General features: G+C 38.5%; 1 protein-coding gene across 3 annotated transcripts in view; it reads left to right on the top strand.

Annotated features, from left to right (window-relative positions):
- Nucleotides 1-14524, top strand: part of LOC120494794 (mitogen-activated protein kinase kinase kinase kinase 4) — a 152414-nt gene that overhangs the window by 98503 nt on the left and 39387 nt on the right. Inside the window, exons 17-26 of one of the 3 annotated variants that reach the window (XM_039694128.2) lie at nucleotides 2099-2218; nucleotides 2610-2671; nucleotides 2783-2859; nucleotides 2965-3038; nucleotides 3459-3544; nucleotides 7995-8085; nucleotides 8363-8503; nucleotides 9408-9528; nucleotides 9616-9771; nucleotides 12787-12930. In XM_039694128.2, coding sequence (XP_039550062.2) covers nucleotides 2099-2218; nucleotides 2610-2671; nucleotides 2783-2859; nucleotides 2965-3038; nucleotides 3459-3544; nucleotides 7995-8085; nucleotides 8363-8503; nucleotides 9408-9528; nucleotides 9616-9771; nucleotides 12787-12930 — 1072 coding nt within the window. Of the gene's footprint in view, nucleotides 1-2098; nucleotides 2219-2609; nucleotides 2672-2782; nucleotides 2860-2964; nucleotides 3039-3458; nucleotides 3545-7994; nucleotides 8086-8359; nucleotides 8504-9407; nucleotides 9529-9615; nucleotides 9772-12786; nucleotides 12931-14524 lie in introns of all 3 variants that reach the window. The other 2 variants (XM_039694129.2, XM_039694126.2) reach the window with 2 other exon arrangements.

Here is a 14524-nt window from a genome sequence, read left to right as displayed (position 1 = left end):
GCACATTTTTATCAGCAAACGCTTAATGAATCGAAACCAGTGTAATGCAGACTGTCATTGAAGGATAGGGCAGTAAAAACTAGCTAAATTGTCAGCACAGCAAATCACTGTTACTCATTTCACAAGTCAGATGTTGGAGACAAGGGGTTGCACAGAGACTAGTCGACTTTAATGCTCTGCCGCTAGATCTTGGCCTATAGATGGCGCAACAGGTCCAGTCTTACGCTCCGTTCACAGTTTAAATTACAAATAAATGCATACTCTGATTACGCTCCACACGATATGTTTGATTGTATCATTTGGATGCTTAAAATTGAATGCACATTTTAAACATGCAAGTTAATCGTGCTTCTGTACTAATGCTCTGCTGCATTGTAACGTACATGCATGTCAGGAGCACGCAGAGTGCAGATTGTGCACACAGAAACATTCAGTAGTGCAGAAATGTTCTATGATTTAACAATAAAATAGCTTCGAAATGGCAAAGTTCTTAGAAACTAAAACCCACAGCTTCACTAGTGGAGAGATGCTGCCAGGTAGGATTAATTCACATGCTATCGCTCTCTCTCTAATGCATCCATACACATCTTTACTGTGCTATTTTATCTGTATCTGATTTAGATCGAACAGAAATCTGTGAGAAATGTAACAACCCAAAGATAAAAGAACTGATTATGATAAGCTGTTATGTGGGAGCAATAGCCGCTGTCATACGCCATAACTGTGCACATGGCAACCCGCGTTCGAGTCTCTGCTTGAGGTTCAGGCTTATTTGTTCATTAAAGGAGTAGTTCACTTTTAAATAAACTGATAATTTACTCACCCCCATGTCATCACGTTTGTGACTCTCCTGTTCGAACTCGTTCATCAAAATGAACGAATCTTTTCCCGAGTCAATTCATTCATTTTGTTCGTTGAATGAACATAATGACACGAAAAAAGATTCGTTCATTTTGATGAACGAGTTCGAACAGGAGAGTCATTATATGGAGAAAATCCTGGAATGTTTTCATCAAAAACCTTAATTTCTTTTCAACTGAAGAAAGAATGACATGGGGGTGGATGACATGGTGGTGAGTAAATTATCAGCAAAAGTTTTTTTTATTTTTTTTTTTATGTGACCTACTCCTTTAATGACATCGACAGCAACTAGTCGACTCAACTTTAATCATGTAAATGTTGACTTAAAAAAAAGTCTTTCAACCCATATTGGAGACTTACAGGTGAAACTCGAAAAATTTGAATATCGTGCAAAAGTTCGTTTATTTCAGTTATTCAACTTAAAAGGTGAAACTTATAAATTGTATAGATGCATTACATGCAAAGTGAGATATTTCACGCCTTTTATTTGTTATAATTTTGATGATTATGGCTGACAAGTTATAAAAAAAAACCCAAATTCAAAATTAGAATATTGTGAAAAGGTTTCAGCTGTACAAGCTGTAAACTGTATAAACTAAGCTGCATAAAGCCATTATAATCAAAAATATAACAAATAAAGGCCTGAAATATCTCACTTTGCATGTAATGAGTCTATATAATATATTAGTTTCACCTTTTAAGTTAATTACTGAAATAAATGAACTTTTGCATGATATTCTATTTTTTCGAGTTTCACCTGTTTATGTAGAAGTCTTTCAAGTCCAGATTCCAGTGACAAGTTGAGCGTCCATGGCAAAAGGTTTTCTACCTTGTATTTTCATGACTTCTTAATGTTTCCACAGATGGCATGCTTTATAGATAGAAGAGATACCTTTAATCGCTCGTCACTTTATTGTATCATGTCTGGTTAGAACACAGTGTTAAAGTCACTGCAGCAAAATATAACAGAAGAACAGATGGGTCTGGGAGAGGGGGGGAAAGGATCAGAAATAACTTTTGTTTTAGTTGTTCTGTTTTTAGGGAAAAAAACCTAGTAAATAAAGTTTATTATTTGTAAGTTGTAGCATTGAACATGATTTGCGCATACATACATACAAAACATGTATGAACAAAATAAATAATTGTGTACAACCATGTAATAATTGTGCAGTGTAATGACAAGGATGTAGAATCCAGCATGCAGTAAAAAAGACTGAAAGAATCGTGTTGATTTCAGAACATGAACGTGTGCTCCGGTCGAGAGATTCATCACAGCAGCTCGATGTCTGATGTCACCACTCCTCTCTCGCCAACACAAGATGAGGTCTTCTTCATCCCTGATGATCTGCCGCCAAAGGTTTGTCCTTGAGACAGCGTTTCAGCTGTCAGCATGGGTTGCCTCAGATCCAAAATGGAAACCCAAACCGATATCATACTATACTTTTCATTGTAGAGTTCATTCAAATGTATTACTTTGCTGTGTCAGCTTGGTGCAGATGCTGTAGGTGGCAACTGCTAAAATTGTGGTCAAAACGGCTTCCTCTTCCAAAGGGAGGTGCCTTCCTTCCTTCCTTTAATGTGACATCCATTCAAAGCAGACATGTGGTTAGCACAAAAGTGAAAATAGCATAAAGGCCCAAAGTGTAGGTCAAAGGTATTGCATGAAGAATACTAAATTATTCATTTTAGTCACTGACAAATGTCAACAACAACAAAAAAGGAAGCAATCTGTTTATTTTTGCAAATAGATTCCAGAGCGAACAACGTCAAAGTTCAAAGATGTCACAGGCCATCATAGATATGGATCCAGGTAAGATGTTGTTTGAAATCCGTGCAGGACACATTTTCAAACCCACATTAAGTGTAGTCCTCTGATTATCCTCAGACTAGAAACTGTTTTTGTTTCTTGTCTTTCTATCAGTGGAGATCGTCAGTCTTCACTGGACAACAGTGTTAAGATGTCTTTATCTAACAGCTCAACAAGCAGCTCACAGTCAGGTGTGTCTTTCTGTTACTTATTGAAACCTGTATCAGAACAGAATAAGGTCAATGATTCAAGCATATGTTTTTGTACACTGTATGTAGACGTTCTCGTTCTTGCAGGTTGCTATATGCTGGACAGTCCAGCTCATCAAAACAGAAGCCCTCAAAGTCCAGGAACATCATCACCAAACCAGGTGTGGATCTGTGTTTTATATTCGATAATGTAGCAGCTCTTAAGCACGTTATGCAGCTGATTTCACCTCTGCTTTTTACGCAGAGACTCTTTTTGTCCCCAACCAAATATAGAATATTAAAATAAGTATCAGTAATGGCCCGTTCACACCAAGATTGATGACTATAACGATAACTAATACTTGAGCTCTTTCAAGCAGGATTGATTCTGATTGGCTGTCAATGTTTTTATCATTTCTTCTGCTGGATTTTTTTTTCTTCTAAAAGTGATTCCAACAATATTGTTCTTCTGTGCTGTTATAGTTATGGTTGTGCTGTGGACCCTGCTATTCTTTTAAATGTATTTTTGATATAGATTTGTAGATTTGTGAACAGGCCTCAAGATTGTTGGATTTTAAAATCAAACTGTTTTCATCTTTAAGGGTTTGGGAATGAAGTCTCACTTTAGCCCATTAAAGAAGCTTGCGGAGTATTCTTCCTCCAGTGATGAAGATGATGAGAAGACGAGGTAATCTCACCTTGACTATTTGCTCTCCTCTGAATGTTCACCAATTTAAAAACAAAACACACATGATCAAGTCATTTTGTGGTTATACTTGAAATTATCATACTCTTGTTAATGTTGTTAAGGTGAAAGTTCACCCAAAAAATCTATAGCTGTGTCTGAAACCGCTCACTCGTTCACTCATTCACTAATCTCTATATAGTGTATGGCATTTGAGTGCACTATATCTGCAAGGAGTGAACGAGATGAAGTGAGGGAATTCGGACGCTGACGTTTACACTGTGCGTCGGAGAGTTGGAGCTGTCGCAGAAAAGGCTTCGTCACGCGTACTGATAAAACTCCTTTTATCTTACATTACCTACGTTATAAAATAATATTAACAACAATAACAATCATAATGACTTTATTTTGTAATTATACCTCCGTGCCAGCTTTGTAGTTTCATCGACTGAAATTGTAACTCTCACGTTCACAGATGACGTGTCGTCGAGCGCCCTCCGGCGACCGTTATTATGTTCAAAACGACGATTAACGGATATTTTTCAAATCCTCCACTGGATGTAATGTAATCTCTGGTTTAAACTTGCTCGTGCCGCACTTTCATGCGTGCTCAGTTCTCTCCGCATTGGATTGTGGGAAATAGGACTTCAGCAAGTGTACATCGAATGTACACTCAAATTCAGAGAGGATTGTGGGTAAAAGTAGTGAATGAATGTAGGGAATGATGTCGTTCACTCAGAATTCGGACACCTCTACAAAATGGCCGACACCCGATATAGTGCACTACATAGTGGATAGGGAGCGATTTCAGACACAGCTTATATGTTTGTAACCAGACAGTTGACGGTAGCCATTGCGTTGCCATGGAAGTCAATGGCTACCGTCAACTGTCTGGTTACCAACATTCTTCAGAATAATTTCTTTTGTGTTTGCCAAAAGAAAGAATCTGATATTGTAACAACATGAGTAAATGATGAAAGAATTTTCAATTGTGAGGGAACTATCCCTTTAAAGACCCTGAAATTATCCCTAAAATTACAATTTTGTCATCATGTCATTATATGACTAATTCTTAGTTCTGTGGAACATGCAAGAACATCTGTTTTTGTCCATACAAAGGAAGTCAGTGAGCTCCAATGTTGCTGGGTTTCTTCAAAATATCTTCTTTTGTGCTCACAGAAGAAAGAGAGTCATACAGTTTTGTAATACAGAGTGAACCATCCCTTTCAACAGTGATTGCGACCAATTTAAACTCCATGCCAAAATAATCCTGATATGATTTAAATGAAAGTGAAAGGAGAGACATATGGTTGGTGCCGGATGGATAGGTCCCTGGGTCTAAGGTCGTGAACACGCTAGGCTCCGCATGTCACTGAATCAAGAAAGTGCAGAAGTGCCTGTGGCAGTCACATTTCTGCTGTTCTGCCGATGTCCTATCAACATCAAACCACGTTAGCTTGTGCTACTTATTTTCTGTATGGAAAACAACTAGTTCTCGAGCAGCCTGACAAAGACATTGCAGCTTTGCTCATACACTATGGGAGTAGTGAAAAGCACATTTTTTCTTAAAGGAGCTAAACGCAAGTCTCTGAGTTTTTGCAGAACTACGCCCCCTCTGGCGACAAGCGAAACTGCAACCAGAGCTGTGCGCGTTCATGGAGGAACACACACACACACACACATACGCACGTTTGCACGAGCTGTTCATAACTAAGGAGCATCAGCCGCACACTGTGCGGCACACATCTTTTGTTACATAATGAGGTAATACAGTAATAAATCTGCAAGTCATTTAAAATATATGAAAGGAAAGGCATTCGAGTAAATTACACACTTGTGTGAGAGGGGGAAACGGGGGTAGTAGAAAACTTCGGTTTTTGTTTCCATCCATCTCCCTGTGCTTACTGTATCCACTTATGATTGAATTATTATGGAAACACGTTCAGTTATCACTTTGTATAGGCTATGACCCGTTTGAGCCCTAGAGCCAACCGGAGATCTCTCCGTTTGTTGAAAGCTTCCCGATGTTGACTCTCGTCTTATTCCGACGCCTGGCACTGGACAGACAGAAGTTTTATTTTCTGTCTCACGTGGAGTTTGCGTTGGGGTTTGTAATGAGCTACAAGCCGGTCTCTTTCCGCGCCATATACAGATTTAATGAAGTGCACGTCACCGAAAGCAACAGATATGAGCTGGATTTTATTAATCATCGGCTAATTTCAAAATCAGCAAAGACAGCAATAAGAGAGATCGGCAACAGGCCTGGTAAGATCATTTAATTTCTTTACTTTTAATGAAGATGGTAGTGTTAAGCGTCAAAAAATATAAAATATATTGGCTAAAATATCATGACATATAGCTTGGTTTCAACAACCAGATGCATTTACACTTGTCCAGTTTCGTCTGGAATACGGCACAGACCACGTCCTCAAGTGGTTTGAGCGATCGAATTCAAATCCGTCTCGAATGCGTTTCGGAGGGCATTTACACCCTGGTCTTTTCATGATCGAATAGCTATCCGATCACAGAAGACACATGAAGTGACCAGGTGTAAACAGCCCCTTTGAATCCATCGTCTACTTTTGTGGAAAGCTGACTAGAGTTGTGTCGCTCGAGTTGTCTTCTCTGATACGGAGAACGGTGGCGAATAGCTACACGAACCTGCCAGACATAGCCAGGCGAGCGTGAACGCGCATGACGTCACGCCCAGTCTCAGATTCGAGCCCGAATCCCTCTTATATATTTCACTGTACAGGGTTATAGAGGCGATCGCAGTGATCAAAGAAGGGCTCATTCAGCCCATCAGGCGATTGTTTAAGCATGTATGGGTTAGAAAACGGCTATTTTTAACATGAAAAGTTGCGCAATGCACCTTTAAGGTGTGCCTTTAGCCCTGTTGTACCCTTTGGGTGGAACTGAACTTGATGTTTTTGTACTCGGTGCTATTGACCCACACAGAAACAGATAAACATTTGGCTGATTTTTTTTTTTTTTTAATTTTCATTAAAGGTACAATATGCTAGATTGTTTCACCACCAGGGGTCGCTAACCTCTTACAATACCATATATATATTTAGTCATATATTAATGATGTATATTCCGCATTAAGCGGAATTATGGATCTTGTCGTCAAGCTGATGGATATTTTCTGGATGAGTGAATACACTGTAGTATGAAGCAGGGCACGATTGCTAGACAGATACCTGCGACACACGTAACGCAAGTCCCGCGGATATAAAGGAATAAGGACATTTAATTCTACAGAACTACTTGCTGAATTACTCACACAGGTCAGTTTATTAGAGAAATGAAACTTGAGGTAACGCAGCGCAATTTCACTTGCTCTAACAGTTTCACTATCACACTAAACTGCATTTGTGTGTTGAATGTTGTTAGCTAGGTTTTTGTGTTGGCTGAATGAGACTAAGCTAGATCAACATTAGAGAATAACATGCATATCATATTCTAACTTTTCATCATGTTGAACTATATAACATTGATTAGTTTTATATACATTGATTTGCTCACCTGTTTGCTCAAATAACATGCAGTCTCTGTCAAGTCGAAGTTAGTCGCGGACGTGGAGCTCTCGGCATCTCGAAAGATGTTGATCTTCGATCTTTGTTAATGTTGATCATTTGGGTTATTGTAAGTAATCAACTAAACAAATATATAACATTGGCCTGGTTGTTTTTGGATATTTTACTGCAAAAATCGTACATATTGTACCTTTAACAATGCTTCCTTATGTGTAGCGTAGCATACTTTTCATATTGTCTGCTATTATAAGTCAAATAGCAAAAAAAGGAAAACAGAAAACAATGTACTCGCGTTTATATACCACGCGATTTTTCGCACATGCTCACAAAATTCATACCACTTGGTAGAAATCCTCATTCTGAGCAACTTTGCCTCAGGATTGCCCCTGACAATTGTATTGTTGTATCTTCCGCGAATTAGTCCTAGATTTTTGTTTCAACCTTGATAAAATCACTGCTGCACAATTTTCGGGGACTCTCTAGGATGGTCAATAATTATCAAAAATATGTTGAACTTTGGCTTTTGCATAGCTATAGCAGGGTCCTTTCGAAAAAAAAATCTAAGAAAGATTGTTCTAAAGCAGCTTTACAGAGATAAACGGAGATTGGTTTGGTTTAGCGGTTCTTGAAAGATGTTAATTTCCAGCTAAAGTTAGTTTTGTTTGATCACTTCCGTCAAAATGTTATCATTTGTTATTCAATTAGGGGTCGCTAAGATGACACTGCTCTCTCTAAACAGACTTTAAACGCGAACCTGTGATAAATGCTGATGGTGTTCACATGTGCATTTAAGAGTGTTCGTGTTTAACAAGTGCTGTGTGTAGTGTTTGTCTTTGCTGCCTTGTTCATGGTCAAGTGATCAAATGTTTTCTTTGGCATCCCTTAAAAAATCACTCTGACTGTGGTTTGTCTAGGTCTCCGTTGAGCAATGGAAGGCCCCTGTTATCCAGAGGGCAGTTTAATGAAATCATTCTTCAGCCTCACCTCAATGTGAAACCGCAGCAGGTAAAGTCACCTTCAGTCTGTTGTTTTAGGGAACAGGTTGAAAAAGCTGACAAACATATCAGTATATATTGAATAAACTCAGTAATTGGGTCTTAATGTACTCCTTTGTTCATCTGCTTTTGGTTTATTGTGATACTGCAGCTCATTTACAGTACACCAGTGGATATTTATTGTAATTATTGCAATCATTCAATCCATCAGTTTTTCATAGATACTGTCAGCTTTTTTCAAAGTGGGATTTCTTGTCTGAAAAAAGATATTCATGTTTCTCCAGCAGAGTGCAGCAAAGCCAACGCATTACGTCCATCAGAGGCCTTCTGGATCCCAATCCAGCGACAGCTACCATCTGCCGGACCTACTGCACAAGAGCCCCACACATGAGCTCACCTGCCACCAGCACACCGCACAGAGCTTTGATGTAGGTCTTCTAACTTTGTTTAGACCACTGATAACAACATTTGAGACCTTGGGTTTTGATAGATTGGTTCTTTTTAATGTGTGCCTAATACTGTGATCATGGACACACACAATAGTAAACAGTTAGAGCTTTAATAACGATTAAAGCCTGGTCATCAAACTTATATCACGATACAAGTCATTTTATTTTTTACGATAACGAGATGAATCACAATATATTTATTTTTGCTTTAAATACATTTTTTATACCATTGGAATTTCATAATTCTCATCAACAATTTCAATATCACAAAAAAATTTAAGACCTGACTAAATAAGTAAAAAAGAAAACTCACTGAAGACAAGTAAACAGTCAGTGATTAAATAACAACAAAGAAACTAATTACAAGGACAACAAACTACAATAGAACAAAGACACACATGAAATGGACCTACCTAAAAAATTCAAGCACTAAATAAGAAATGCTAGGCTAAATAAATTATATAAAGCACTTACTGTAAATGTACAAAAACACTGCATAGATAATAAATGTATTCTTATTGAAGTAACAAAAGTGATTCAGTCAGGAGCAATTTCTCTTTAACTTTTGTTGTTTGATGAACATTAAAAACACAGACAGCACCAAGTATATTAGGTTGCTGTCACTTTAAGACTAAACTTATTTTAAGACTACCAGTATATTGCCCACCCCTAACTTAGACCGATAGTTTCAAAGATATATTTTGTGTGTGTGTGTGTGTGTCCCCTTTTTACATAGATGTAAAAATATTATTGATATTTTATTATGTTTCCATGTGTTCAGCGCTTTTTAATGGAAAGAGCAATGGTTTGGTGTTCTGCTTGATCATACTCGCATTGTCATTCTCCCCCTGATGTTTGTGCTTGTGTTATTCTGTATTAACAGAAAGTATTCAATAACCAGCCTGGAAAAAGCACGTCCTCTTCCTCTTCCTCATTCTCACCTTTTATTGACCCTCGTTTACTGCAGATCTCTCCACCCCAGAGTCCGCAGGGATACGACCAATGTGAGTCTGATGCCCACTGACCTGTATAAATGTCAGTAAACAGTGAGTAAAATGTCAGTGTATAAAACACATGCATCTCTCTGTCAGTGAATGGCAGGTGTGAGCCGTGTGTTAGACAGCCCCACAGGAAGGGCTCTGTGGTAAACGTCAACCCCACCAACATTCGGCCCCAGAGCGATGCCCCAGAGATCCGCAAATATAAAAAGAAGTTCAATGCTGAGATCCTCTGCGCCAGCCTGTGGGGTGAGACATCTTCATACACACACATCACACTTCAGGAACACATGCAGTGCAGACTAATGATTTTAATAAAGACTTTGCCTGTTCCTGCTTAAATCAAATGGAAAAGAATAAAATAAATGAATGTCATATGAAACGTTTTAAAACTATTAAAAAAAAAAAGACAGAACCGGGATCATCACATCGGCTCAATAAGGAATACTTAAAGGAATAGTTCACCCAAAAATGAAAATTCTGTCAGTATTTACTCACCCTCATGTTGTTCCAACCCCGTAAAACCTTCGTTCATCTTCGGAACACAAATTAAGATATTTTTGATGAAATCTGAGAGCTGGATCACTCAGATCATACAAGTCCATAGGCTTCTTGAGGGATTGAAACTTGCCGGCCTCGAAAAGTTATTAAAGATATCGTTAAAATGGTCTTAACTTTATCAAGCGACGAGAAAACTTTTTGTGCGCAAAAACAAACATAAATTACAACTTTATTTCAACTATTAATTTCCTTCTCTTTGGGCCTCTAGTCAGTTAAACGTCACACGTAGGCTCACTATTGGCCAATGCTGGTCATGTGTGTGACGTACAACAACAGATCGCCCAGAGAGAAAGGAAATGAATAGTTGAAATAAAGCCGTTATTTTTGCTTGTTTTTGCACTTAAAAAGTATTCTCGTCACTTCATAAAGTTAAGATTGAGCCACTGTAGTCACTTGGACTATTTTAACGATGTCTTTTATAATTTTTCGAGGCCAGCAAGTTTCAATCCCTCAAGAAGCCTATGGACTAGTATGCAGGAGTGATCCAGCTCTCAGATTTCATTAGAAATATCATAATTTGTGTTCCGAAGATTAATAAAGGTCTTACAGAGTTGGAACAACATGAGGGTGAGTAAATACTGACAGAATTTTCATTTTTGGGTGAACTAACCCTTTAAATTCACTATCCAACTGTGAAAATCACTGTAATGGAATGCACACTTCATTTTATGTTCACTTCACTGTTATATTATTGAAATTATTATTAATAAAAATTATTGAAATGAAATCAACTTTGTTTAATGTTTATATAATAAAATGGAGCAAAATACCTACCATTTTCCATCAAAATCAGCAGTCCTCTGACAAAAAAAATTGTCCCATACTGATTCCGGATGATTTTTTTTTTCACACCTTTTCATTATATATTTTGACCTTCATTGAATTTTGTTACTATTTTATTATGGAATGAAAACTTTTGGACAAATTTCCACATAAAATAACTGGTTTCTGCACTGTTTAAATCTAAATCAGTATGGAGAGTCCAGTTATTGACTGCTCAGAATGACTGTAATTGTATCTAGTATGTTAGATTTATTTAAGTGAGTTTACTGATGCACACACTGTAGACACTCCCATCTAAGTAAAGATATCAGTCACATCAGTACATGAAATGACAGGCTTCCTGTGTTAGACTCTAACTTAACAACTTGTATCTCACCCATATATTACATTATATTCGCGTTGAAGTAATTCATAAAATCATTACTACTAAACTGTAAAGGTATATTTTGCTCTGGTGATGTCTGTTTATTTGTTAGTCTAGCCACGGTGTTAAATAAAAACCTTGGATTATTTTGGTTATTTTCGATTAGTTTGCGGAGATGCTCAGCCCTGGCTGTTTTTAGTGTCTTTTTATAACGTGACATACTGTCTTTCCACGCGATTCTAAAGACCTCTAAATTAGTTTGTTTCCATTTACGCTCTAAGTTGCGAGTTTCTCTCTTGATAGCATGCGTAGCACTGTTGTACCACGGTGCTTTAATTTTCTCTCGAACCTTTTTTAATCTAATTGGCGCAACAATATCTAATGTACTAGTAAGAATGGTGCTTAAACTGCTAGTCATTTCCTCTAATTCATCTGTTTGTTTGGGTTCACTTAGCAGCTTAGATAGATCAGGTAAGCTATTTGAAAATCCATCTATAGTGGTTGGAAGGATTGTTCTGCCTGGTCTATAACGTGGCGCAACATGACATATTTCAGCAGTACGTATTATGCAAGTCACCATGTAATGATCAGTGACATCATCGCTTTGCGGTATAATATCTATATCAGTTGGATCGGTTCCATATGATATAATTAAATCTAGTGTATGATTTAGACGATGAGTGGGACCACTGACGTTTTGTTTGACCCCAAAGGAGTTTAATAAATCTGTAAACGCAGCCCCTAAAGCATCATTTGTATTATCTACGTGTATGTTAAAATCTCCAGCAATTATTGCTTTATCGACATTTACCAATAGATCCGAGAGAAAGTCTGCGAACTCTTTTAGGAATTCAGCATATGGCCCTGGAGGTCTATATACAGTAGCCAGGGCTAGAGATAATATAGATTTCCTTCTTACATCTAAGAGCGTAACATTTAGCACAAGTACTTCAAATGAATTAAACCTGTGACCTGTTTTCTGAGTAATATTAAAAATATCTTTATAGATTGTTGCAACACCGCCGCCACGACCGATCAGACGAGGCTCATGTTTATAACAGTATCCTGGCGGAGTAGATTCGTTTAGACCGAAATACTCATTTGGTTTAAGCCAGGTTTCAGTAAGGCACAGAACATCGAAGTTATTGTCTGTGACCATTTCATTTACGATAACCGCCTTAGGTGTGAGCGATCTAATGTTTAGGAGACCTAGCTTTAGAAATTGTTTTTGTTGACTGATATTTAGATTTTCTGGTTTAATTACAATAAGATTTTTGCTAGATCCTACACTAGATTTATTGTTTGGCTTCACTAAACGAGGAATAGACACAGTTTCTATATAATGTTCCACACTATGCTTATTAGTTAAGTTTGGACCGCAAAGGCTGTAATTTGGACTTTGACTCATTAGTCATTACATGATAACTATTTTCGAAACTTGCTGTTATCAGTGTGTATTTTTTGTCTTTTTTAAAGCAGATATTGCATGCAGTGAAAATGCTGTTTTAATTGGTGTAACTGAGGCAGATCTGTGTTTCCTCACTGTGTGTGTTTAGGTGTGAATCTGTTGGTGGGCACAGAGAACGGCCTGTGGCTGCTGGACCGCAGTGGTCAGGGCAAAGTTTACTCTCTCATCAGCCGAAGACGCTTCCAGCAGATGGACGTACTTGAGGGGCTCAATGTACTCATCACTATATCAGGTGCATACTCTACACAAAGCACTTTACCACAACAGATAGTATTCTTATACTTGTACTAGCAAATTAATGAACAAAATTAAGAGTTTTTGGCAAATCAGAAAACAGAGTCTGGCATGGCATAATTGAAAAGTGTTTTCTATCTCGCGGGAGGCGCTTGTCTGAAGTATAAAATCATTGGTTACCCGTGAGGGCTTCTTCTTGTTCGGGCTTCAGTTTGCAAATGCTGGGAATATTCTCCACAACAGAGCAAATTGCATATATATATATATTGCTATATATCCACTGTCGTTTTGGATTTCCCTAACCTAAAATACAATCTTAAACTTGGCACTTAGCGCCTATACGTCACGGCTCTCAGCCTGCACTCTGTTTGTTGATTGTCCAGCTGTTTTCAGGCCGGAGGAAAACTGAGATATAGGTCGCTATCTCAGACTGAGTACACTGGGGCGGCAGTGGCTCAGTGGTTCATGTTGGTTGTCTACAAACCGAAAGGTTGGTTGTTCAATCCTCGGTTCCACCTGACCAAGTGTCGAGGTGTCCATGAGCAAGACACCTAACCCCAGCTGCTTCTGACGAGCTGGATGGCGCCTTGCATGGCTGACACCGCCGTCGGTGTATGAATGTGTGTGTGAATGGGTGAATGTGAGGCAATATGTAAAGCACTTTGGTGGCCATTAGGTCAATAAAAGCGCTATATAAATGCAGTCCATAAAATTGAGCGGAAGTATGAAGTCTGACTAAAAAGACTTGACTACGAAACTGAAAAAGCTTCATCACGTTGATAATTTTGGATCTAAATTCTAGTTGGAGGAGCCACGCTTAAAGCTGAGATCAAATGTCACCATACAAAGAAAGTCTTGGGACAAAGTCAAGTCAAGTCACATTTATTTATATAGCGCTTTTCACAATACAGATTGTATCAAAGCAGCTTCACAGTGATAACATGTAAGTAGCACAACACAGATCAACAACATTGCTAAACACTAAATAAATAACCCCAACTGAGCAAGCTCAAAGCAAGCCAAAAGCAAGGCGACAGTGGCAAGGAACCAAACTCCATCAGATTGGATGGAGAAAAAACCTTGGGAGAACCCAGGCTCAGTCGGGGGCCAGTTCTCCTCTGGCTTACATTCATATTGTTTAAATATAAATATTAAATATAAATATTGTTTATGAATCAAACGGCGCCATAACATATCGCAGGCGTTGAGTCGTCTCATCACAGGCGTTGAGTCGTCTCATCACAGGCGTTGGGGCATCCGAAATCCCCGTGAGAGGCTGGACACAAAACTGGACCTGACGAACGCCATTTTTCTCGGGACAAGCGTCCCGAGATAACAGCAGAAAGGCAGATGGGAAATAATTAGCATAGCTGATGTTCATAATAATTTCCGTTATAACTCACAAACTCTCCGTAACCCGAACTCTCTGCAACCCAACCATACGCGCCGACCCGTTTGTCTAAGAGGCTGTCGAGCCCCACTGGTGCGTTAAGCAGTTTCAGTGGCAAACGGTTCCGTATGGCATAACAGAGGACTAGAAGGTAAGCATTATGTGAATGCTTGACTAAAGAGATGCGTCTTTAATCTAGTTT

Source organism: Pimephales promelas, chromosome 9, assembly GCF_988280905.1.
Source record: "Pimephales promelas chromosome 9, fPimPro1.hap1.1, whole genome shotgun sequence".
Classification (NCBI taxonomy): domain Eukaryota; kingdom Metazoa; phylum Chordata; class Actinopteri; order Cypriniformes; family Leuciscidae; genus Pimephales; species Pimephales promelas.
Note: the sequence above shows the minus strand (reverse complement) of the source record. Positions and strands in the feature narration are given on the sequence as shown.